The sequence below is a fragment of the Epinephelus lanceolatus genome, chromosome 6 (assembly GCF_041903045.1).
Source record: "Epinephelus lanceolatus isolate andai-2023 chromosome 6, ASM4190304v1, whole genome shotgun sequence".
Classification (NCBI taxonomy): Eukaryota; Metazoa; Chordata; class Actinopteri; order Perciformes; family Serranidae; genus Epinephelus; species Epinephelus lanceolatus.
Window position 1 is genome coordinate 30,999,860 of NC_135739.1, and position 27,667 is coordinate 31,027,526.

General features: G+C 41.0%; 1 protein-coding gene across 4 annotated transcripts in view; it reads right to left on the reverse strand.

Moving 5' to 3' along the window:
• The window catches only part of lrp8 (low density lipoprotein receptor-related protein 8, apolipoprotein e receptor), a 232,338-nt gene that overhangs the window by 67,061 nt on the left and 137,610 nt on the right, over positions 1-27,667 (reverse strand). For all 4 annotated transcript variants that reach the window (XM_033621269.2, XM_078168965.1, XM_078168966.1 and 1 more), the window contains exon 4: positions 24,932-25,060. In XM_033621269.2, the coding sequence (XP_033477160.2) occupies positions 24,932-25,060 (129 nt within the window). The remainder of the gene's footprint in view (positions 1-24,931; positions 25,061-27,667) is intronic.

Sequence of the window (27,667 nt, forward strand, 5' to 3'; positions counted from 1 at the left end):
GAGGTATTATTTCCTTTAATCATTAAATTAAACAGGCTAATAGAAGTTTTAGGGTAGTTCACCTGCCATTATGGATAGGTGCCGCACAGTGATTTAGTGCTAGCTAGCTCAAATATATGTATACCTCCTTCATTTAACCAGGTAAAAGCCTTATTGAGATTAAACATCTCTTTTTCAAGAGTGACCTGGCCAAGAGGGCAGCATAAAACATTGCAATAAGTTACACTGAGGCAAACAGACATATACAACTGCGCTTGTGGGTAACAATAATCTTTTGTAAATGTCGTGTACTGTAACTTAAATGTCTTTTTTATTTAGGCCAATTTATCTTTGCTAATAATACGTTGGATTCGTGTTAATTTGTAATTACAGATATATTCTAATTTTTGAATAAATAAATAAATAAATTTAGATTAAAACTTAAATTATCAAACAATAATTTCGTGGCCCCCCTGCAGTGACTCTGGTGTCCCCCTGGGGGTTGTGGATCCCCTGTTAAAGACCCAGGCTTTAAACAATGAATGCAACCATAACTACATTGAAACACACTGGACAAACGTGATATTATACCACATTAAGCACAAAGTCGAGAGCATATGTGCAGCAGCAGTCCAGTATGTGGAAGCAGGTGTATAATGAGCAGAGTGGGGGCACAGCTGCAGGTGCCTGCTGCAGTGCAGAGCCCCCCACCACCACATGTGTTTGTGTGTATATATCTCTGTGTGGTAATGTTTGAACAGAAATTCCTGCGGAGTATATTTATGTGTATCATTATCTGTGCATATGTTAATTTCTTCTCCTACAGTATCTCTGGGACCTCTGGGACATGATGAAACAGTGATGAATAATATTTAAACTTTTTACACATGTGTGAGGGTGTGTTGTTGCTGATATGCTGGCAAACTGTTTGTTTCCTCTTTGCCATATCCCAGCAGTGACAGTGCCTAATTCGTGCCAGGTTGGACGAATCAATTTGAATCATGTATTCTGCTTAAAAAAACAACAACAACAAAAACACTTGTCCTTTGATGTAACTCTCTTCTCTGGGCGACTGACATAACCGCTTCACTCTCTTCCTCTCTTTTACCTACCCACACAGTGCGCCAAAGGGACTCATTATGGTAATAGGCTATTGGATTCCCTGCTAGCTATTACTGCTAGCATGCTAATCATCCCCACTCAGATCTAAGTAATTTAATTAACATGAGCACATAAACAACATCAGCAGTGCCCCGGCAGAAGCTCAGGTGGTTTGGGGGTCACGTAGGGTGTTTGTGCAAACAAATACTGGGCAAACTTATAAAGTGATTATTTTATAAACTTTCAATACAAACAGCAAGAGGCTTTTCGCTTATGGAAATTATCAACATGTTTTGCTTCATCCCAGAGGGTGGTAATGTGTTGCTAGTCGGACTAACACCTTTTGTTTTTTGAGCTTTAAAGAGTTTTTCATTAAAGCAGCAAGCTTGGTCAGCCAGGTGTGTTGGCTATAAACAGCAGGGCTGGGATAAGAAGCTTGTTAGTATGGCTCCCACTGGGATATTGAACTACAAAAAAAAGATAGTTTGCTCTCGTTACCTTTATTTCCACTACAGGAACGGGCAGGTGGCTTGCAGTTCATCGAATTTATGTCTCATGGATAAAAAACAACTTTAGCTTGAGTTTAAAATTCACAGCAACACAGGCAGTATTAAACCCATTCATCCACAACATCCTACAAGAGTTACAAGAGGTTTACAAAGGCATCTTTTTCTCTTCTTTAGATTTTCCTCCATCTCTGGATCCCTGGATCCCTACACATTTCAGCTATGCCCTTTGTTTCTGTCTGCTAATAACAGAATACTGAAGCCTGGTTAATATGAAAACACAGAGCAGCAATATACAGTATACGTCTAGGTAAACAGAAGTCATACTGAGGTTAGAAACAACAATAGTTGTGGAACACTTTGGATTCATGGTAGTTTGAATGTTTTGGCACATCAGAGTTTCTGACTGATCCTTTGCATTATTCATTTATGGCCAAACCAGGTTCAGGATTAGCCTGGAAACCAGACAAATCTGGGAGCTCATGTGTCATTTGCTCTGGCAGATCCATCTCTTTCCCCTACCATTCAAACAGATTTCCACCCAGCCTTTTCCTGGGTGGGCCAGTCACAACCATTTATCTAATTTGATGCGGGTTTAATACAAGCATTGACAGAGCAGCATCACCAGTCTCTGCACAACTCTCAGACTAGGTAGTGCTGATCAAATACGAATAAAAATTCTGTTACTGCATTGCCTATTTCCTGTCTCGATGGATTTCAGAAACACACTTTAGTGTACTATTTAGCTGTAATTTGATAAAGTCTGGGACCTGGCCATTGTGTCTTGCTTGAAAACAGACCAAGCACCACTAAACTTGCATGTGTCACTTGGCGCTATGTTACACGTTTCGCAATCTGCTAGGTTGGTTGTAGGTAACATTTCATTTCTCTGATTGTCTGTCCACTTGTGTCCAGAGGCATTTTGGTCTGTGCCCATTAATAACACCCACTGGAAATCAAAAATGAACGGAGAGGTTCTAAACTGGCTTAGGATCATTCTCAACTTTAAACCTGATCCCTTACTAGAAGTTAATCTATTTTCGTTAAACTGATTGCTTAAACAATCATAAACTAATGAAAACACTGTTGAGACATTTTTAGTATCTACTATATCTCAGATCACTGGTATCATTGCTGTAGTAAAGTGTTTTTTAACATGACCCCATAAACCCTGCTGTTTCCTGTTTCAGAGATGATGCCACCTGCCCAACCTCCGCAGTTCTGCTCTGTGCATGTTAGTTTTTCCCCGTAGGTTCACTGAACCAGATAAACATATTTAAAGCCTTCAAATTATTCTATCCCCTGCCAAGAAACTCTAAAAGTTTTAGTGTTGGTTGTGCTGGAAGAAAAGTATAATGTTCCTGTTTTTCGCAATCAAGGAATTTCCCTTTGTCTTATTGGGTAATCCAAAATATTTGCTTTGGAATGAGACATCTTGCAATAGAAAAACACTGTGCAGGAGACTTAAAAATTAAGAAATGCGCCTTATTGCTTCTAAATAAGTGGTTTACTGAAAATGCAATATTTGACATCTATCAGCCCTTAAACATCCACATATAAAACGTTCTAGGTCGAACTTCCCGAATCACACAGAGCACAGGACCACATCAGGTGTGTGTTACTTCAATCCCTCAATCCTATCACCTAGTTACGTCAAAGCTGACACACGCCAAGAAGACTTCGGCCGATCACTCAGTGAAGGCGGTCTCTCGGTTAACACAGGCCAAAACCAATCCTCAGAAACAGAGAAGGGGGAGATTGAAGAGGAGACAGGTGCTCGGAGCAGCACATGGGGCGGTAGATCCATTGATAGATTTGAGAGTAGAAATGTCCTTTCCCACCAAATGAGAGCCATCCCCAGAACAGCGGGCAGGCAGATTTAATAGCAGATAACAGCAGAGAGGATAGATGGTCAGATGTGACAGGTGCTAGATTAGAAACAGTGGGATAACAGTCAACAAACTCTGTCTTCCTAATCCAAGTAACCGAGGAAATCAAAATAAAACAATTGGTAAATTGTTTAAGTTGCCTATAATAGGTGCCCCAGGATTCCTACTATATATATATATATATATATACTATACTAAATTCAACCGTAAAAAAACAGAAAGCAGAAACAAGAGTTAAGAGAAATCAGTGTAAAGGAGCGGGACTCCTGACTGTTAATTAAACACATCCATCCAATGGATTATTCTACCAATTACAATTTTAAATAGGTAATCAGTATTTTGTAACTGATTACATCTTGACAGTAACCTTCCCCACCTGCAGGTGATTGTGTTTAACTCGGGGTCGAAGCTTTCTATCCATCCATCCCCAGACCCTCCACTGGACAGCTAATAGATGGAGCAGGGAGATAGGGCACAGCTCATTGACCTTGATCTGAAGGACAATTGAACTCTCTTCCAGCACAGACTAGTCTCTAAAGCAAGCAGCTATGCATGCACACACACACAGATACACTCCTACATGACCAACAGTGGACTGCCGCCGAGCCCTGACCAAGTGTGGACCTTTGTTTCCCTTGATTTTATAGAAACAAAAGTTGAATAGAAAAGTTGCTTTTGAGGTCTTTTTCTATATTACTGCACATGTGCTTTTTATTTTTTTAAAGAAATTGCCAAGAGGGGCCTTACATCCTTGTGTGACGTCTATCTATCAAAGAGGGGACCCGCAAATACTGCAGTGGACTGCCTATGCCCGTTCTTTCGCCTAATGAGTGTTTGATTACCGCAAATAATTTCTTTGTTTTTTTAAACTGAGACTTTAACTTGTATGTTATCACTATTTAAACATTTAAACTCTGTGATAAAAAATATAAAGAAAACAATCAGAGCCACTTTAAAGTAAAAGCTATGTAATCTCAAAGAAACACACTTGAGCAGAGGCACACACAAACACACACACGCACACACACACACACACACACACACACAGGTGACCATTAAAATCCAATTCCAGACACTATACACACACAGGCACACACACACTTCTCTCTATGAGTCACTGGGTTTACTGTTTCTGGAGCGTGGAATCCAATCAGACTCTGGTCTAACATGTCAGCCACTGAGCCGTGGTGTGGGAGCATGTAAACGTGTGCACAGGCATACACACACGCATTCGCCCACGTACATACGCCTGTCACACACTTTAGTTCACCAGGTGTGCTAGCAGAAAAGCAAGCTAAAGATCACAGATCAGCTCCAACCAGACATGGAAATAAAACATTTACTTCACAGCACTGTGTAAAATGCAGCACTTAACCGGAAACAGAAACACGTCCGCTCCACAATCTGCTAAAAAACAGACAGCAACAGCTGAAGGCATTTTAGTGGAGAGTAGGCTTAATGGGCCGTATAGTAGACAAGCGACATGTTCATCTACTCTGTGAAATATCAATATGTATGCCTTATCTTTCACATAAGAGCGTCAATAAAAAACAAATCCGTGTTGAGTCAAGCATGCCTTGTACTGTCAGATACACAAGGGTAATTGCAAACAAATCACCATCTATATTCATGAGGATTGATGAGAGGGAAAAAAAAAACCCAAAAGAGGATGGAAAATTTCTGTTCAATTATTCACCATTTATTAAAATAACAGCCCAAACTGCATCCAACACTTCAATGTGTGTTTTCATCAGGGCCATGCAAGATGAGTACCCAGTGCCTCAAAACATTATTTTCACATGGAGCTGGGCAGGGCACCAGACAGGAGTTTCTCATAGTTCTGCTGGTTTGAGAGTAACTTGAGACCCGTGTTGTTGCATGACCTGTCACTTTGCACCCTCTGTTCTCCATTGACAATCTAACCTGATAAAGCAGGATCCCCCTCACCAAAACAAAAGCAAAATGTCATGTACTTGGAGACAAATCAGGTCAGGACATCTTACTTTAACTATACCCGTAGGAAAATTTGGTTTCCCTTATCTGGACACTGGAGCCTCGAGTACTTGACTACAGTAAATACAATTTTCAACAAAGTGCTCCGGTAATAACAAATACAAATAGGGACTGCAACAGAGGAGCGACGACATACATTTGTGCAGATTATTGTTACTTCTTTTTTGCAAGACAACTGACAAATTGAAACTAACAGTGCAATGCCACATTGTTTCCTACAGTAAGTAGCAAGCAAGGTCTCACTAATGATGGTTGACCCACTTTACCACCTGCACACATACTGGAAATTCGCAGGAAGTAGAATTTTTAAGGTGAAATCAGTGTGCAATTACTAGATAACTCTTTTTAGGGGACCAAGGAATAAAATTACAGGGTGCCAATTTTGAATTGCACAAATGTAGCGTAGAAATTACTAGGCATTTCACATCATTTTCTCGCACTCCACAGCTCCACAGCGCTCAGACACATCTTCATGAATTGAGTCAGTACTTGGAGGACAGTTAGCTAATGTAGCATTTGCTATGTATGAGGCACCATTACCCTCGATATCATTAAAACAGCAGGAAGAGGAGTGCCAGAGGCGTTGGCATCCCTGCGTCCGTAACAAGATGGTTGTGTGTTGCACAGGTCTAGAAATGTTAGCCTTCCACTTAGGTGGGGGCTAAATGCTGAGGAGCTGAGGAGGAGGACAAGAGGGAGGAGAGGTAGTTTTAGATCATACTTTTGATGCAACGCATTCTGCAGGAGGGCCAGAGGGGCCCAGAGTGTGTGTGTGTATGTGTGTCTGTGTGTGAAGATAGACATAGACAGGCTTGACATGCAGTCTCTCTCCAGGGCTTTCACAAAGTGTTTATCAGTGCTTTGGCTACATTAGACCTTTGAAGCATCAGCGCGGGTGGATGGCAGCATGCACACACACACACACAAACACACACTCATGACCACCACCAGACAGGCAGGCCCTAAGCCCTCAGCTCTTCGACTTGCTGTAACATAAAAGTGATCCTCTTTTCCTAATGGAATAGATAGACAGACAGTGAGGAGAGATGAAATTCAGAATAGATTTATCACTGGCTGGCAAACAGAAGGCAGCTTCAGAAGAAATTCACTTTCCAACAGCCTGGCCAAATGGGGTTTACCAGGCACAGAGCCGACACTGTATGTTCGGGGCATTGGTGGGAAAGCGTCATCTAACATGTCAGTCATCTCTTTTGGTAAGAAAATACTAAAAAAAGAAGAAACATGATACAAGGTGCTGGTGCAGATAGAGATATTTCAAACTGCACTACACACTGCACATTCACTAAAAGCACAAATGTGTAATATTAGAACAATTATATTACTTAACCTGCTTACTCTGATATTATGCAGTATTTTCTTCTACTGAAGTCTTCTAACTCCTCTTCATGAAACAAAGCCAAGTCCTCAGGGATTCAAACTGTTGTCTGCTGATTCAGAGAGAAACTCATTTCTATCTTTTTGTCTTTCAAATGTTGTGATTAATTTGAACATAACTTGGTTTTAATATTTTTTTTTTTATCTGAGCCAAGACAGCTGAAAGTGCTGAGTGAAAAGAAATAGAAATGAAATGCACAAGTAAACATATCTGCAGAGATGACAGGTGAGCTACAGTATAGTGTGGTTTTGGATTTGTAATTACTTGAAGCTACTGTCATGTTTGTGGATGCACATATTTTAGCTGACTTTAGCTGTCGAGAGTAGCTACAAAGCTGTGGTTGATGTTTAGATACTGAGCTTCCTGAATTTACAAAGATGGTGGTGTTAACCATTGTTGACATGCTTTCTTAAATTAATAATCAGGGATGACACTGTGTGCTGTAAAACACCAGGTGGTCGCTGGGGATGCCAAAATTGCACATTGTGCCACCTTCCTGCTAATGTTTTAATCTTTGCATCAAGATAAGACTGATACTTATCACAGTGCATCTTCTGGAAGCAAAATATAAATTAAATTGTTCAAAAACCTTTGACCCAAAATTAAATCAACAGAGCACTGCTTTCACTTTCACCTTGTGCTACATTCCTGCTAATTAACAAATCTTTGCATTACAATCCAACTTGCCCTTAACTGAATTCAGTACATCTCCTAGAGGCAAAATAGAACTAAAACTGCAGCTAAAATATAGACTGACTAAAAATTAACGCCATCACAGAATGCAACCACATGAAAACAGTGTTTATTGGACACATATCTTTTGCCAAATGGAAAGATTGCATCGCTTATTTCAATCTGTCTTTGGGAGCTGGATGGATGTGTACTGCTGTTCTTATTTTTTTGTTTTTAAACAGTGTTTATTCTACTGTGACGTGCTGTACAGTGTTGCTGTAATAGATGTCTGAGCTGACAGTGGACAAAGAGGAGGATTCAGTAAGGTAACGTCAGAAAAAGTATTTTTTTGATCCATCCATTTTCTGTAATCGCCTGTCTTGTTAGAGGTCGTGGGGGGGCTGGAGCCTATTCAAGCTGACATTGGGCGAGAGGCAGGATACACCCTGGACAGGTCACCAAACTATTGCAGGGCTGACACCTAGCGACAGGCAAGCATTCACGCTCACATTCACACCTACGGGCAATGTAGAGTCACCAATTAACTTAACCTGCATGTCTTTGGACTGTGGGAGGAAGCCGGAGTACCCAGAAAAAACCCAAGCTGACACCGGGGAGAACATGCAGACTCTACACAGGGAGGCTCCCCCACCCTGGGGTTGAACAAGGAAACAATCTTGCTGTGAGGCAACAATGCTAACCACGACACCATCGTGCCACCATGTTGTTGGGCTTAATGCATTCATTGCACTGCAGTTTGTAGTGCTTTTTTTCAGGTTTCAAGTTAGTTGTGTTAATTTGCGGCACAAACACAAGCCTCATGCACTCTTTGCATATAATTTGTTATCTCCTTAATACAAAATACTTCCAAACAACTTATGATCATAGTTGATGAACGATGATTTTGTTTTTTCTGGCTGCAGTTGAAACATTCAGTAAAGTATTTCACAGGCTGCCACTGCAGAGTGCATGAGCGGCAGCTACAGAGTTCTTCAAAAGTGGAGGCTGGCTTTTAGTTCAGGAACCGCTTGATTTGATATGCAGTTTTCTATGAGCGTGGCATGCATTTTAAACGCCAGTCAATCATGTTCATCCAATTGCAGGAAGGCAAAATCATGATTGTAATTAACATTTGATTAATTGTGCAGCCCGCGTATTACAATCTAGCTTTGGACATTAAATGTTACATATTAAAATCTCAATATATCAAAAGTGAAGCCAAAATGACCATTAAAAACATCTTCATCAGTATTAAATTAGTCAAACCCTTGCTCAAATCAGGCTCAATCGAGTCTACATTTACACCACAGTGTGCGCGAGTTCACGATCTGACCCCAGCATGCAACTGCATCACTATTAATAATAAACAGATGGTGCTAAATAAATGGCAAAAAATACCCTCACAGCATTTCAATTTCATTTTCCAAATAGAGACTTTCTATTCACCGATGCTGGTTAGATTGTCTTTGCTCTGAGTAAAAACATGTCAAACAGAGTGTGAAAAGCCAGTGAAAATAAGACCTCAATGTAGTGTGGCAGTAGAGCCTGGGGAATCCGCGGGAAATGGCAGCTTAGATGAGGAGAAAAATGGCACAAAATTCACTGAGCGACTGAAACTCTCTGTGTAACCTGATTGGTATACACCAGGGAGAGACTTTCTCTTAACCACCTTCATGATGAGTGGGGACTATGGGGATTGGACACACATACGCACACACACACATACACACGCACACACACACACACACACACACACATAGTATACTGAATAGAACAGGATATTTCAATAGCTCAATCACTATGCCATCTGACAGCAGCTTAGACTTGATTATTAACTGCCTCACCAGCAATCACAGTAGATTGAATGTGTGTGTGTGTGTGTGTGTGTGTGTGTGTATGTGTGTGTGAGTGTGCGTGTGTGCAGGTGGTGCGTGATGAATGTCCTTGTGTGTCTCTATATATATGTAGGCGTGTGCACTGACGTAACGTGCATTGTGGATGCCATTGATCAAAAACATTTTATATTTCATGTAATTTCAGCTATTAAAAGCAGTATGGTCATCACTCCATCTTTATGTCTCCGCACAGTGTTAAATCTTAACATGCATGCACAACATACAAATACATGGACACACACACACACACACACACACACACACACACACACACATCACGCACGCCTGTCTGGAAAATAATTGCACTCCCTCCGATAATTGTGAGGTAGTAAATCTATGAATATATTAAAAATAGGTCATTGTGATTTAGTGTGATGATTATATCTCCACAATAAACATGTATTTCTTTTTTAACCGTGCATGATAATGACATAATTAACATTTAAGATGACCTCATCATGATAGAGTTGTTGTTTTTCATGTTGATCACTCTCCACTGCTGAATCTATATTACTTCCTCCGTCTTACAATGTGCTGTCACGTGTAATAACAGCTATAACTTTACTAGAGACACAAAGTTCCACCCTGCTGCCGGGCTAGAGTCTGCTTCACAAGGTATTTCAGATAGTCACTGGCTTGCCAAAAATATCACACAGATTTCTATGCTAAAGAGGTGTGTACCATCCTTGTTGAGATCTGACAAACTGATCATTGCAAATACACAGTATTATGACATACACTCACATTTCATTAGGCACACCTTGCTAGTACCAAGTTGGACCCCTTTTGCCTTCAGAATTGCCGTAATTCTTCGTGGCATAGATTCAATGAGATTTTGGTCCATATTGACATGATAGCATCACACAGTATCCGCACATTTGTTGGCTACACATCCATGATGCGAATCTCCCGTTCCACCACATCCCAAAGGTGCTCTGTTGGATTGAGATCTGGTGACTGTGGAGGCCATTGGAGTACAGTGAACTCACTGTCATGTTCAAGAAACCAGTTTGAGATGATTTGAGCTTTGTGACATGGTGCGTTATCCTGCTGGAAGTAGCCATCAGAAGATAGGTACACTGTGGTCATAAAGGGATGGACACGGTCAGCAACAATACTCAGGTAGGCCATGGCGTTTAAAAGATGCTCAATTGATATGAAGGGGCCCAAAGTGTGCCAAGAAAATATCACCCACACCATTACACCACCACTACCAGCCTGAACCGTTGATACAAGGCAGGATGGATCCATGCTGTCATGTTGTTTACGCCAAATTCTGACCCTACCATCTGAATGTTGCAGCAGAAATCAAAATCTCATCAGACCAGGCAACATTTTTCCAATCTTCTATTGTCCAATTTTGGTGAGCCTGTGTGAATGTAGCCTCAGTTTCCTGTTCTTAGCCCGTCTGGTACCGACAACCATGCCCTGTTCAAAGTCACTTGAATCACCATTCTGATGCTCAGTTTGAACTTCAGCAGGTCGTCTTGGCCATGTCCACATGCCTAAATGTATTGAGTTGTACAACAGGTGAAGTGAATGACATTGGTCATCTTGTTACAATGCAATGTTCTGCTGGGAAATCTTGGGTCCAGGCATTCATGTGGATGCCACTTGACATGAACCACCTAAACACTACTGCAGATGACAGTGACCTTCTGGCAAGACAATGCATCATGCCAAACTTCAAAAACTGCTCAGGAATGGCCCAAGGAATGTGACAAAGAACACAAGGCATCAGCCTGGCTCCTGTTCTGATGCCTCACATCATATAACCTGTGTCCACTTTTGTCCTGGTTCAGTTTTTTTTTTAGTTCAGCTGCTTATAAAAACTTAGTCTTGGGTTCTTTACCCTGTTAGTAATGCATCCCACCACACAGCAGCTTTTAGACATTTTCCTGTTGTTTGCTGGCAGAGGACATTGGAAAGGAAGCATCATCACACATTAAAAGGTCAGTGGAGAGCAATGAATTGTTTCTCATCTTTTCGAAGAAGCTAATGAAAAAATCTGTGTAAAAATCCACTGTGGAAAGGCTTTGAAAACACTCGTTTGCCTGAAGTGGGGTTGCTGTCTGTGGGTTACTGGCCGGGAAAGCAGCAAAATTAAAACATTCTTCCCCTCTGACTTTTTTTTATAACGTTCTATTGCATGCCCCTTAGGGCCCCTGTGGTTTCACATTGGTCAATTTTCAGAAAATCTGGCTTCCGTGTCGTCTCCATGTCGTTCTGAGAGAGTATGTGTGAATGTGTGCGTGTGTGTTCGTTTGGAGGAGAAAGGACAGGGTTGGGGGGTTGAAAGAGGAGTGAGTAATGTTCTTAAAGCTATCATTGGAAGAAAACAGTCTTCCTGAATCGGAAGGGAGTGCACACGCCTCTGGGTGCGCAGCGAGCCCGTTTGTGTGCTCGCGCTCCATTACATTACACCTACGCATGCAGTGAGAGCAGTCAGAGGATTATAAATGAAGGAGAATGTAATGGGAAGAAACTGTGAGACAAGAGGCTACCGCTCTATGTCTATGTAGTCACCCCTTCTATTGGAAATGTGGGTGAAGCAAGATAAAAGAGGCAAAACCACTACATACACAATTGTTGGCACACATGCACTCACATACTACATACTGTATTTCTGATGTGGGTGGACTCTCCTTCGTCCTTTTGATCTCTTATCAAATAATGGAATAGAGGTTACATTTACTGTAGCCTACAGCGAGCTGGACTAAAGAAGATATATATTGCATGTGAGTAGATGCCTGAAGGAGGGGATGTGCAGTTCACGTGTGTACAGTTTGTATCTCACTGTGTTCACTTAGGATGCTTCCTCAGAGCAGAAAGCACTTGAGCTTTCTACACAGACAAACTTGTTTCTTTACATACATACACTTCAGACATGCCACTTTTTTTACTCCCCTCCTTCTACTTCCTACCAGAATAAAACACATACAGCACACACACAATGTCTCCCTCTCCTCCGCCCCTCTCTGCCCTGCAATAAAACACCGACTAACATATCCCTGGTGGGCATCGATCCAGCAGCAGCTTGCTGTAATGTAACACAGCAGCTCGGGCTGATGTGAAAAGAGCAACAGGTCCCCAGGGCCTGCAGGAGCCCCTCTGACTACGGTCTTTCTCTCTGTCTGTCTTTGTCTGTCTGCCTGTCTCTCTGTTTGTGTTTCTCCCCAACCCAGTTACCAGAAAAAAGTATTGGCATTGTACGCTTCTGCAAACCACGTATACGTTACATCTGTGCATTTCATGGAAGAGGATAGTGTTAGTTCAGGCAGGACACAATGTCAAGCTCAGCTCACATCCCAGCTGATCAACTAATGGAGCAGCTGACTGATGGGAGGCAGTCAGCTGATAGATCACATGATTCCTTTCTATGCAACCAACCGGTGAATCTCATTCAGGGCGCCCTATTTAAACTGCTCTGGCCTGCCTATTGTTGCTGCTTCCTCTGCAAGCCACTTTGTAGCCCGCCTCCACCCCAGCTCCTCCTTTTCATGCTGTCCGACTTATCAGTGTCATTTTGGTCTGTCATCGATCCTGGCTCTATTCTGTTCCCTGGGGGCCTTTGCTGCTGCTCTCCCTGCCTTAGGCTTTCCATGTATGCGGATGGAAGGGCAGGGAGGTTTGCCTCTCTGCCTCAGGTCTTCCTCATTTTTGCACGTGGAAGGGCAGGTGTGCTCTCTCTCCCCCTTATGCTTTCCACGTAGGCGCGTGGAAGAGGCTTCCTGCGTTGGCCCAAGGAAAGGCGGAGAGGCCCCAGAACAGAGCCATACCGCCAAATATAATATTTCAAATGGAAATAAAGTTTTCTTTGACTGAATTGTTCCTGACTGAACTAACATTTTTAAGCGTCATAGTTCTAATTACATGTATATGAGCTGACTGCAACTGTCATTGGGAGGTGGAGGGGAGGGTGGATGGCGGAACACTGAGGTAAGACAACTGCCAAGTGGCAGACCATGACAGAACACTGTTCAAGATCAACAAAGAAGAAAGCCAGTTGTTATTCTGGCGAGACATCAACAACATCCCCAGCCATGATTATGACACCAAAATCGTGTATTATAAGCCACAACATGATCTTTTCCTAACCATCCCCAAGTGTTGGGGAGAGAGAGAGAGTGGGGGGACAACATGCAGCAAAGGATCGCAAGCCGGAGTCCAACTCGCGGGCGCTGCAGCGAGGCATCACTTCTATACATGGGGCGCCGGCACTATCCACTAAGCTATCGATGCCCCATCCCCAAGAGGTTTTTGTGCCTAAACATAATCACCCACTAACCACAGCATTGTTAAAATGTAAAGAAACGTAAAATGTCAACATATCCGCTACATATCAACATACAAAGGTTCCATATTCAGCAGAAACTTAAAATGCTAACATTTATTCTAGTGATTGAGCTGGTTTGCCCCTTTCTGTCCCTGCCAACATAGTGCCGGAAGTGTCTGTGGAGCAAGCACTGACTGATCTAATCTATGTGAAGTTAAGCAAAGACCTACAGAGAAAGGCACCAATAAAGGATAGCATGTAAAGTGGCAGAAAGAACTCCTCACCAATGCAGTGGAATTACAGAGGAAAAAACCCTTGTGAGTTGAACAGTCCTTTGAATGGATATTAAAGACTGAAAGACCATCACATTATATATCCACAGCAAATTCAAAGTTTCCAGATCACACACGAGAACAAAGGACCTCGCACACAGAAAGGATTCAGGCTAAGGATCAAACCCATTTCTGTTGTAATTTCAAAGCATTAAACTGTAAAACATGTTGTAATGGTATATCCAGTGCAGCAACTCAAAGAAAAGCAACATTAAAAAGCACCAATTTGTTAAGAAATATGAGTAACAACAAAGATTTCGAAACCAATTTCAAAGCCTGTTTACTGTAACTGATTGAGATCTTGACACTGGCCAACACAAAGCAAGAATGTTTCTATGTGTTTATGAGGCATAGAAGCGTTATCATTACCATACTTCTGTCAAAGGATCATAAAACATTTAAAAAGTAGTTTGTTGAGGACTTTAAATGGCTGCAACAGTTTAGTCATCTTTAGCTTTAATGTGTTTGTAATGAGACCCAATGGGACAGACAGACAGCACGTCCATCATGCACCAACAAAACATAAGGTTTAAGTGGGAGCTACAGTATGTACGTGCTAATTAATCTAATAAAAGTCACCTATAATAGCATACTGGACACATTGAAATGACTATGACATTTTTTTTTAACTCTCTACAGATCAGAAAGAGCCGGCCTGATTGTAATACAGCTAAACTGATGCTAGCATTGGGTTTAGACACAGATGGACATACTAGATAGAGGGAGAGGACACAGTAAGTAAGAAGAAAGAAAAACTGTGAGGATATACACAAAGAAAGTCTCAGCCCACCTATGTTTCCCTAGGTTGTAAAGACACAAACAAGACAAATCTAATTAATAAACTGGGGAATTTGTTCCCTCCCTTGTAGACAATTTAATTAACTCTTAATACCAACACTCACACACATCTCTTAGTTTCTATTAACAGGCATTTGTGATGCAATGAGAGGCAAGGGCAAAATCACCTAATCCTAGTGTCTGTTCTCATTTAAATGTGCATGATCTTATTAGGTTTGTGGAAATGTAAACTCCTCTGGTGATCAACCTTAAGCAAGCTGGATCATCCCTGCCCTCACTGAATCAGCACCTCAACAGGCCACACACACCCATTCACATTGGTTATGTACACATGCTGTATTAATTTAAACAGTCCAATTTGTTGAAATTAAAAGTTGATTGGTGAGAAGGTAAGGAAAACTTTTCAATTATGTTTTGCTTTAAATCTTCACGCCGTCTGTGTGCCTAAATGATCGTGATCTCGCATTAACATAAATTAAAGGCTCATAAACTTTCTTCAGAGGCCTTTTCTAAATGTAATAAAGAACCTCTCTTCCTGGATCCATGTTTTATTCAACATTTGGATATGCTCAATTAGCAGCCCTAATTAACGCTTGTAGCGGCCGTGGGAGGGAGGGCGAGCAGAGGAGATCAGAGGTGGAGGAAGAGGGTGGTGGGGGGGACGGAGGGATAGATTTGAAGGGGGCAGGGGTGAAAGCAGCAGATTTCAAAACTGAAGTATGTTTTTAAGGGGTTGGAAGATGGAATGAATATGTGTTTGTGGATGGAAGAGTACTGTTTATACTTCCTACACTGCAGAGGGAAAATTAGAGATTATTGTTTTTGAAAACATTCATCAGTATGCCACTAATTTAGTACATAACATACAAGCTCACAGCAATGTCTGTGTATGTCAATTATTTCAGTTAGACCTCTTTGAGGTGACCACTTATAACTGAAGGTCCTGAATGGTGGCGTGCATTGCAGCAGTGCTGGCATTTCCAGAAAGCCAGTCCAGCAGAGCTGTTCACACAGTACTCTACTCCCAGCTGCTATCAGACCGCTTTGTCACGTAGCTGTGCTTTGTTATCAGTAGACACCATGCTCATTTCTTTCTTTGTTATGTCTGTAACACGAAGAATAAATCAATTTCTCAAGAATAATAAATATAACAGGAACAGCATGATTAGGTTTTATGCTACCCAAACCCTCCTCTGTTTTGATAGATACACAGCGTGCAGAGTGATGGCAGAGAAAGAAGCAGACTGATGCACCTGATATGTCATATTTTTTATAATATGCTGTTTGCTTCTCATTTGCAAACATTGGTATTATTCCTTTGCTAAGTCTGTCTCACCATTGTGCTTTATCTGTGTAAAACTTAATATGATTTTTTTAATATATTTTTTTAAGAATTAATTTTGTCATAGTATAATAAGGCAGATCTAATTTACTTTACTTTACTTAATAAAAAATAAAATAATAAAATAATAATGCAAAACATTATTCATTCACACTTATTCATTATTAGGCGGCCGCCAATCACTGCTGACCTACCACTGTTGGGAAGTGTCCCCACCAATATAATTACCGCCTTGCGAAAAACTAATTTCTTGTTTCTGAGTTGCCATAACTGTACAATAAAATAAATACATGGCTTCATCTTGAGACCAGTCACATAACATACTCGCTTAGCAAAATATCTGTATGCTGTTGCAATTAAACAGGTTTGTTACAAGAACACTCTTTGAGTCTTTGAAACTTAGTAATCTACTGCTAACAATATTAGCACTGTAGCTAATGTGGTGGTATTTACTGCAAAGTCATGGGGTGTTTAGGAGTGGTAAACACTAAGACAACCAACGTGCAGTGCAATACCCTTGGGGTTTTTTTCCACTGTAATGTGTAATATGAATATTTTTAGGGAACTACACCCATTTTCAAAATTCATCCATCATACAACATCATTCATGTTATTCCTATGCTCTAACACAGGCCAAAAATATGAGTAAACACAAACAACTCTCCTCCAAATGAAAAAGCTAGAACACGCTAAAACTCAAATTTGTGATGACAGCAAGTATAAAGTCTAGAGCTGCATCACAGACAATGAATTTGGAGAGATGTTCTAAATAACACCAAGAGCACTCAGGGGAATTGTTCTGAATGTACGTTTAAATTTTCTGTTTCAGAACTGAGAACACTACAGTTTCCATATCACAGTTTTATGGTATACCAACGTATTTATTCCAATAGCATGATTTTAAATAACCTCAAAAATACAGGTAAAATCATTGTATGTAATGCACATTACGTGCCACCAGAGGTCAGTCTCTGGTCTCTATGGTGCAACAGGTAAGTGAGCTGACAGACACCGCTACTCCAGGTGGTGGGTGGTGGGGATAACGTTACAGGACTGTGAATAGCTGGTCAGCAACAGCAGAGAGACCACAGGGAAACAGCATATTTTCACATCTAACTGGGTGAATTAAGGATTTATTCTGACCAAACCAGAGTTGGTAATTGCTGGAATGGTGGACTAACTAAGTAGATGACTGCCAAGACTAACTGAGATGGTTTTGGTTAATGAGAGAAACTTGGACTGGTGTATAGTTGTATTTCTCTGTTTAATAAGGAAAAAAGTGTAAGAGTATGAGTCATTTATATCTACATATGGAGCAGGTCTTCTTCCACAGAGTCCTCCATGTTGTTCTACAGTAGCCCAGAATGGACAAACTAAACGTTGGCTCTCGACAGGGCCTTCGCACAGAAGTGTAAGTTCTGCAACCCTACACTAGATACCACTAACTCCTACACACCACATCTTAAAACTGTGGTAGGAAGAAAAAAGAAACCCAGAGCTAATGGATCCATTGTGCGGCCTTTGAAGTGGACATTAATGTGTGAACTCAGATAACACAGGTCCTTTTCCATGGATCAGACGAACTTAATATTCACCACTAGCACCTTCCATCTTTAAATGGTAGATCAAAAGCTGATCTCTACAGGTTATTACAACAGCACGACTCCATAACACGCTCACATATACACTCAAGGCTTTAGGCAGGAAATCAATTATCATCAAGACCCCCATGAAATATTTCACAGCTATATTAACCACTTTATTCCCCACTGCAAAAAGGGATAGAGGCTGACAAAGGTCAGACAGATGAAAGGCAATGGAAAAAAACATATGGTGTCTGATTGCCCTCAGAGCGAATATGCAGAGATTAAAAGAGAATAAAAAAGTGTAGGTGCCTGTGATGGGCGAGGAGGAGAAGAGAGAAAGCGCTGTTGTTTTAAGCCACTTTATATTGTACATCAGAGAGACAGAGATGGTATGTGAGCGATGGCAGTCGGGGTTACGTGACTAAATCAACAGCTGCTGTTGTTTTCATTAGGTTGTGGCCACAAACTCCCTAATGTGATCATTCTGCGTACCAGCAGCGTACACTCTAAGAACTTACAGACAGAACGAAGACGAATGAATGACACAGAGAGACTTTCAGAGGAAGCGAGGACAACAGCAGAGGGAGTAGAGCAAACACGACGAGGAACAGGGGAGTGAAGACATCTCTTTCCACCTGTCAAGAACATTTTAACACTACCTCTGAAATGTGGCAAAATTTAGATGAATTATAAATTTCATGTGTATTGGGTTGGATGCATTGAAGCACATACTGTAAATAACCTTTCCAAATGTCAAAACCATTTAGATTAGCAAAAGTGAAATCTTTCGAGAGCTGTTTATTAGATTTCACAGTTTTTGACATGCTAAGGATCATGCCAAGCCTGCATTATTTATTTTGTATTCAATTACTCTCTATCTTAATTCAAATTATATCTAGCATTTCTGACACATGTAAAACTCAATCTTACTATGTAATGTCTGTGGGTGTGTCTGTTCTACATTTTTCTCCTCACTGACTTGATCAATCCATGTGAAATTTGGCACAGTGGTAGAGGGTCATGGGAGGATGTGAATGAAGCAATATTACATCAATTGGCCAAAGGGGGGCGCTATAGCAACCAACTGAAATTGCAAACTTTGAATGGGCATATCTCATGCCCCGTATGTCGTAGAGACATGAAACTTTGCACAGAGATGCCTCTCCTCATGAGGAACAAATTTGCCTCAAGAACCCATAACTTCCAGTTATATAGATTTTCCGCATTTGAATTTTTTGAAAAACACTTAAAATCGATCTCTTCCTAGGAAGTTTGACCGATCTGCATGAAACTCGGTGAACATAATCTAGGGACCAATATCTAAAGTTCCCTCTTGGCAAAAGTTGGAAAACTTACTAAAACTGAGCTTCTATAAGGCAATGAATATTGCAGAGGGCGTGGCTAATCACATAAAGGTGTATAACATCTCAAGGGTTTCACCGATCACCACGCAACTTTGTAGGCATATGACCACACATAATCTGAGGGGACCCCTCCATTATTGACCCCATCAAACAAAATGGGGGCGCTAGAGAGCTAATTTCTTATCTAGGCCTAACCGCCATATCCATTTTTACTAAACTTGGTAGATATGTAGAACAGGACGCCTCAAGGTGACTGGAGAAATTTAACTCTAATTGGCAACTGGGTGGCGCTATGACAACAGAAAAATGTTAAAAATGGCTAAAATGCGACCGATCACTGTGGCTCCCCCTGTGGCCGAATGTTTGGGGGGTTTTTTTCAAATTTTTGGTCTGACTATGTCATGGTAGCCTATGGTATGCTGTACATAATCACGGAAACTGTCAGTGGGTCATTCTGTCAGTCAGTCATTCTGTCTGTCCCACGTTTTTCTACTCACTGACGTGGTCAATCTATGTGAAACTGCACATAGGCATTGAGGATTGGCATACGTAGAAGGTGGCAAAGCTACCAATGGGTATGGACTAGTTTAAATGTGTTTCTATTACATTATATTTAAATAATATTAAAAAGAATTGCTAAAAGATTGCAAAAAATTACTGATTTTAACCTAACGTTAGACAGAGAGATAGAAGAGTGAAAGAAAAAGAGAACACTAGATGGGAGAGAAGAAATGATGAAGAAGAGGAGACGAACCATGATGTTTAATACACGTTTTACAGCGATATACTTAAAATATTCTCCCTGAGTAAGTATTGTGTGCTTCTGATAGCTAATAGTCATGGTTTCAAAGCTACACATGGTAAACAGCAGTACTAGCTTAAAAGTGCTGCATGTAACTCTGGGAAAAGAGAGTTGATGAATGAGTCTCATTCCAAGGCTGTCAAACACAGACAATTTGGGTTGGACATTCAGTCAGACTATCAACCCAAAGCGTTGGTATTTGATGACATGGGAACAATCACCTATCTTTTTCCAGAGTTACATACAGCACCTTCTATAATAGTATTTAAAATATGTAAGGTTGGTCTCATTAGTTTTTGTTGTTAGATTATCATGCTAACCCCAAGGGGCTCAATGTGATGAGACTGCACACTTGAAATAAAAATTAATTAAAATTTGGATATCATTTTATCTAAATTGCCTCTGCAATCAGTGAAGTTCATTAAAAAAAATGGTAGTTTGATTTTCTATTTTACATAAATTTGGCTGTGCACATGAAGAAAATAGTGTCCAGAAGCAGTCTCACTGTGTGTATGTTCATATGTGTGTGTGTGTCCTTAATTATACATGCATGTGCACGTCCTTACAGTGTGCATACGTGCATTTTCTGCATCACTTACAACATGAGAATGTATGAATGTCACACGCCTGAGGGGTGAAGGCAACATTATGGAAACTGAGATGCCATAGACACATACACACACATACATCCTTGTAGTTCTGGTCTTATGAGGACTCTGCTGTGCTGCATTCAGTCTCTCTTTTACACTACAGCTGACCAGAATTACTTCACCTTCACTCCACAGAAATGCAATCACTCTGCAGGTCTGACACCCATATACAGATGTTTATACAGAAATTGTCCCTACAAATACATTTAAAGTGGCTTATTTTTCTATCCAACAGAACACAGGTTTAGCTAAGGCAAAGTATTACATGCAATCTATATTCTTGGAAGAAATGCTGAGTGTGCATGTGTGTTTGAGTGTGCATGTGTGTTTGAGAGTGTGTGTGTCGCAGGTTTAAAATCAATAATGCTGTCGGCCAGATGTTTACGCTGATGAAAATCAATGCCCTTTTTACAGCTTAGGTGCCAGCTGTGAGGATGTAGGCTAGAAAATGTGATGTGAGTGTATATGACTATCCAAAGTGTGAGGGTGTTGCAGATAAAGCAATGTGAGTGTGTGTTTGTGTGAGTGTATGTTTGTGTGTGTGCGTGCAGTTTGTTCATAAAGCTATTCTATAGGTTTCATATAATGCAAGCTAAGCCTTGTGTATGAACATAGATATCCAACAGTGAATTATGACATCAAATCTTCCAGAATAAGACAGGAAAATGCTGTGTGTTGCTTTTAAAGGGTTACTTCAGGATTTTTGAAGTGGGGCTGTATGAGGTACTTATCTATAGTCAGCATATTACCTTCAGTAGATGACGGCCAGTGCTCCCCCGCTTTGGAATAGCAGGCAGGAGTCCAACCAGGGAAGCTCAGCAATACATTGCTGTGGTTGGGGGTTGATATCAAATACCAAAAGTGATGATATCAGTCTAAGTGGACTCTATATTGAGGATTTTTTCACTGCTTTACTTTGCCGTCAGACAGCCCTTGTCTTTGGCACTACATTTTCTCAACTGTAAAACTTCGGTATTACTGCACCACTGCTGTTGCCCACTATATTACTCCACAGCTCAGCTGTTTGGGACAGGTAGTGTGCAAGGTCAGACATAAAAGAAACTTTACTTTTGGAAATACCAGTGTTTCAAACATGTTGCGTGCCTGTGTTTCGCCAGGCTGTTTAAACAAAGAAAAGACCTGCTCACATCATATATTTCACCGTCTCCCCTCTCTGTAATTCCAGCTTAATTTGCCTCTACAGATCACTAACACTAAGGCCCAATCCCAATACCCCCCCTTGTCCACTACCCCTTGGCCCTCGAAATGAAGCAACAAGGGGTAGGGGTTGAAATCTTTTCTAGGAATTGGGACACCACTCACTACGTCACCGCATCAGTTACGTTCACGCGTACGTAACTATTTCAAACAGGAAGCTGCGAGCCATCTACATTTTCAACCGGCATCTACAGTGGAGTCTCATTCATCCTACCAATTGCGTTTGCCACATTCATCATGCTTCGTTTGATGAACGACAGACGATAGGGGACTTCTGCTAGCTAGCTAACCAGCTAACATTACGAGGCAGCATAGTTATACTAGCTGGCGTGTTATCGTAATGTGCAAAGGTGTGTAATGTGTTGCAGAACAGGACAGATGACAGTAGCCAGATAGTGCGAGCTAGCTAGCTAACAAGCAACCTGACGACAATAACATTAGCTATGTATGAACTTTTTTCCCCCTCTCTTGCTCGGTGGAAGCCATGGCGACGTCTACCCCTCGCTGGCAAGTCAGCATCTGAAATCCCTTGCTCTGAAGGGCTAGTTTCATACCCACTACCCCTCGTTATGCCTCCTACCCCTACACGCAAAAAGGAATTGGGACACCCCTACCCCTCGTGGGAACGCGCAAATGTAGAGGTAGGGCCAAGGGGGGGGGGGGTATTGGGATGGGCCCTAGTACAGTGATAGGGTAAACATAGCCCATGAATCTTTGGTTGTCTAATAATCAGTTATTGTACAATAATGTACTGAGAGCCAAAAATTACTTTGAAGACAACTTGTCATTAGGCCCTTCTGGTCTGGGACGTTTTTTCCAATTTATCTTCGGAGAACTAAAAATGATCCGAAAGACACCAGCATTCAGTAAGACAGGGTACTGTGGACGCTTGGTGATGCAGACTGTATCGGAAGCGCTGGCATCCTCTGATTCAGAAAGACCCATGGGTCATGGCAGCAGTAGCTCTCTGGCATCATTTAGAGTTCACACATCTGCACCACCAGGTAACTTGTGCTCTTTCTTAGCCTCCAGTTTCCACAGAATTCGCTCCCCTCTCAGTCCTTTCAGTCTCCCTCTGCAAAAGTTTTTCTCCTCTATACTCTGGTTCATAAGGAAATCCTCTTGTCTCCACAGTGAACGGCATTTCGTCTTCACTGTCATAATCACTCATTTTGATTTGTTTTTGTCGTCTCTTCCGTAAACCACTGACAGTCTGACAAGGAAGTTTAACAGTTAAGAAAATGTAGCACCAAAGAAAAGGGCTGTCTGACAGTGATGAAAAAATTCTCAATATAGCATCCACTTAGACTGATACTGATTTTTAGGGGGGCATCTGTTAAGGTGCCTTAAATATGTTTTGATATCAACCCCCACCCACAGCAATATAATGCTGAGCTTCCCTGGTGGGGCTCCTGCTTGCTATTCCAAACTAGAGGTGCACCAACTGCCATCTACTGAAGGCTATACATAAGTACTTCAGATGACCCCACTTCAAAAATCCTGAGCTAGCCCTTTAAGGACAGTAATTTGGATGAAATATTGTGACAATCTGGAAAGGATACTGCATTTTACAAATGCTTCTTTAGTCATTTCTTAATAAAGATGCCTATGCATTGTAGTCCATGACTACAGAATGGTCGTGTGTTTGTGTGGGTGAGAATTTGTCTTTAAGAATGAGACAATGGGTTCGATCTTTATGTGGTTACATGGTGGGGATAGCAATGGATTTAAAGGAGATGACAGGAGCAAATGTGATTGGCTACATTTCAATAGACCCTAGCCAACCTGCACATGATTCATAGAAATAGAATACCTAATAGCAACCCCTTTGTAAACTGAAGGTGCAACAAGTGCTTTCAACCATGAAAAGACTGTAAGAGTGCCATGGCGCCTTCTGCACACTGTGCATGACGCACGTGACTGAGCTTCGTCATCCATTTGCTTTGGCGTGACATTTCAAATGCCATTCCATCTATGTAAACACAGGACAACCTGATGTATAGGACACATCTTGAAAGATAAACTTTTGAAATACATCACTGGTTTTCCCTTTTGTAAAACACAACTGGCCCAACTGTTTGCACAGTGACTTGCTGTTCTCCATTTCCAGCTCATCAAGCAATGGGAGACAAAACAGATCACATTTGAGCTCTACTTTTTGGCAGCTGTGATGTAAATTTAAAAATATTATTGGCTGCACTTCGGACCAGATTTTAAATGAGCCCTAAAATTTGTGATGACCCAGATAACGGACTAGAAAGCAGACAGGAAACTTGCACACATACCTTTTATTGGCTAAAAGCCACATTTCAAGGTTAGACGTCTTTTCAAGTCTTTCTTTTCAGATCTGAACTGAGGATTGATCTTCACCCCAGGGTCTAAGAGAAAATATCTGCCCAACAATTTGTGCAATGCAGTTACTATTGAAACGTGACTGCATTTCTAGAAATGTTATCACATGGGACCTTCACCTTTAGAGTTAAATCTTCTCTCTTTTTCTCTGGTTCTCACCTCCACTATCACAATATTCTTGTTTCTATTTATTATATTTTTTCCTCTGTTCACCTCTGCTGTTCCCATCTCCTTTTAAATCATCACTTTTTTTTTCCCAATAGAAGAGTTTTCAGGGTCTTCATTTTATTCAGTGCTTTATGCACTTTAAAAGACTTCTGACTTTGTAAATCCTTTCTAAAACTGAGTTCAAATCATTGTAAAAACTGAGAAAACTATTGAAAGACATTCTAAAACAAATGACAAGTTGAGTGGAGAGGACAATACAAGCTCTGCAGATCATAGTATTTGTGTTGGGTATTAATCAAAGAGAGGACAAACTCCAAACAAATAGCTCTACTGAGAACACTGGATAAACTAATGATTATTAGACCTTCTGCAAACTTTATGTTTTCGTCATGACAGGAAATGCACATAACAGCAGCAGACTCAAAGCTTTAAATGTAGACTATTTATTTAAAGGTTTGTCAGACTTTTACCCGCAGTGAGTAAAACTGAAGTTGAGCTCAAATGAAGCTCAATATGACTGTTCCGCTTTTTTCTTCTCAGTACTGTCTTGTCTCCTTCCATGCCACATCTCCACCACCCACCACAAGCTTACCTGCAGCGCACTGCTCCTCATCTGCCCCGTTCTCACAGTCCCTCTCTCCGTCGCATCGCCATGACAACGAAACGCATTTGCTGGCAGCCCCTCCGCAATCAAACTTCTCTGGTGGACAGGTCTGTCGGCCTGTTGTGAGGGGGCGGAGGTGAAAAACAGCAAAGGAAGAGAGAGTACAGAGGGGGTAGGCAGAGAAGGAGAGAAAATGGATAGTAGATGAGAAAGTTGTGGGGAATGGATGTAAGAGAAGGGGAGCAAAGAGGGATAGTGGGGCAAGACAGGGGGAGTAAAATGAGAGAAGAAGTAGGGAGGAAGCAAAAGATAGAGAGAGAAGGGACAGCCAGTCAATGAAACAGTTTGATAACTTAGTTATCTTGTTGCTCCAATCGATTCGCCCTCAAAGGCCTGCAATTAAACTAGACACACAGTGACAGAGGAACAAAGAAGCGGCAGCACTGTCAGAGAGACACAAAGCCAGGACAACACACAAACACACACATGCACACACACACACAGTTCACAAACCAAAAAAGACATGAAACACAGACAGGAAAATACACTCAAGTCAAAACATGAAACACATGAACATTTTATATGTACTTGCAGCCCTGCACATACTAGGGATGATTATTTTAGTTACACATGAATCTACTAATTATTATTACGATAACTTAGAGCCCAAACCCAAAAGGTTTTTGGATATAAAACTGGGGAAATCAAAGAGATGCACTGATTTCAATTTTCTTGGCTGATTCCAATTTTTTAAGTCTGATCTGCTGATTCCAATTTCAGCGGATTCCAATATTTTTCCTTATCAAAAACTATGATCAAGAGCATATATAAACATATTTGGAACTTTTCTTTAAAGCCACTGAAAACTTAGCTTTAAATAGCAAAAATGCATATATGATTTTAAAGATGAGTGTATCAATAAGCATCTACAAAAATCTGAGTGAAAATAAACATTCACTATCAGAAAATGGTTCATTTGACTAACATTAAAGCTAAGTATAGTGACTGGCAAACTAGGTTAGACCACCCAACGTTTTATTGAACTATACCTCTCTGAATATGTTGCTAATTGTTTAAGTATTTCCATTTCTTTACCTGAAACTGTTAGCATTAGCTTTTTTATGTGAAACGTTTAAGCTTTTTTCAACTATCTGAGTAGTATGCAAGTCATCTTGACTAATGGACTAACTAGCAAACTAGGAATGAGCACAGGTATTTGTGCTTTTATTGAGTTATACCCTCTAGACTAAGAAGCTAAGTATTTTAGCATCTCCCATCCACTTAAATGAAACGATTAGCATTAGCTTTGCAATGCTGCACTTTTGAGCTACAGGTGACATTGACTTTTGTTTGTTCTGTTGGTTGAGTTGCGGTTGAGAAAATGTAGCACCACAGAAAAGGGCAGTCTGATGGCAAGGTAAAAGCTTGAAAAAAAATCCTCAATATAGCGTCCACTTTGACTGATATTGACCTTTTTAAGTGGGCCTCTTTTAAGGTGACTAAAATACATCTTGATGTCAACCCCTGTAAGCAGCAATGTATTGCTGAGTTTCCCTTATGAGACCCTGCCTGTTATTCCAAACTGGGGCGTGCCAACCGCCATCTACTCTATGTTATACACTCGCTACAGATAAGTACCTAATACAACCCCACTTCAAAAATTCCTAACTAACCGTTTAACAACGCAGCTTTCAAACCATGTGCACCATGTATGGGGATATACTGCAAATTTTGAGAGCTGGTTGCAGCACCTTTACAAGAGTTACTCTCCGTGGTACAGTTTACAACGTGACCATCATGCAGCGCTTATATGTAAATTTGACTGGTAGAGGATCAGCTTTATCTGAGACTAAACACTCTGTCACAGGTCATGGTCGATCAAGCTGAAAACTGGCTGATTCCAGTCACCAGCCAGTCAATTGGTGCATCTCTTCAAAATCAGCAAATGCTCACATCTTAAAAGTTGGGAAAGTGAATGTTTAGCATTTTTGCTTGATTAATGGCTTAAACTATACAACAATTGTAAAACATAAATCTGTTTGAATACAGACTGCATTTTGTATGTGTTTCCTTTCATATGTAAAACCTAATTTAAAAAAAAAAAAGATTTTTAATATAAAATTGTGTTCATAATGTGAATGAACTGACAAAGCACTCATCACTGTTTGTCAAATACTACCAGACCCAGACCCAGACACAGACACACGCACACACACCTCATGTGTGAGTGAGGAAGTGGTCCGTCTTGGTAAAAGCCCATTACAGTAGAGAAGGCCATTGTTCCTACATGTGTAGCCCATGGGGTTGGTACAGGGAGGAAAAATACAGCCGTCCAATACATCAAATTTACACTGAGTCCCCACAGCAAATCCCCGTCCCTTCTTCTTACAAACCACTACACTCCCTCACCCTTCCCCTTGCCTCCCTCCTCAATCGCTCTCACACATACACATACACATACACATACACATACACATACACACACTCTAACACCACAGGGACTCTGGCCCCAGATTACATTACAGCACTGTGTCAAACTCAACTCTATCAATTATACATATTTGACCACCAGCATGCTTCTTGGCAACAAGCCTGAGTGTGTGTGTGTTTACATGTGCGTGTGTTGCAGCCACAGATCAATAGTACCTATGGGATTTGCCTGTTTTGGTCTCATTCTGTATTTATTCATCTCGTATTTCTTTCTTCTTATTTTCATCTTTAACA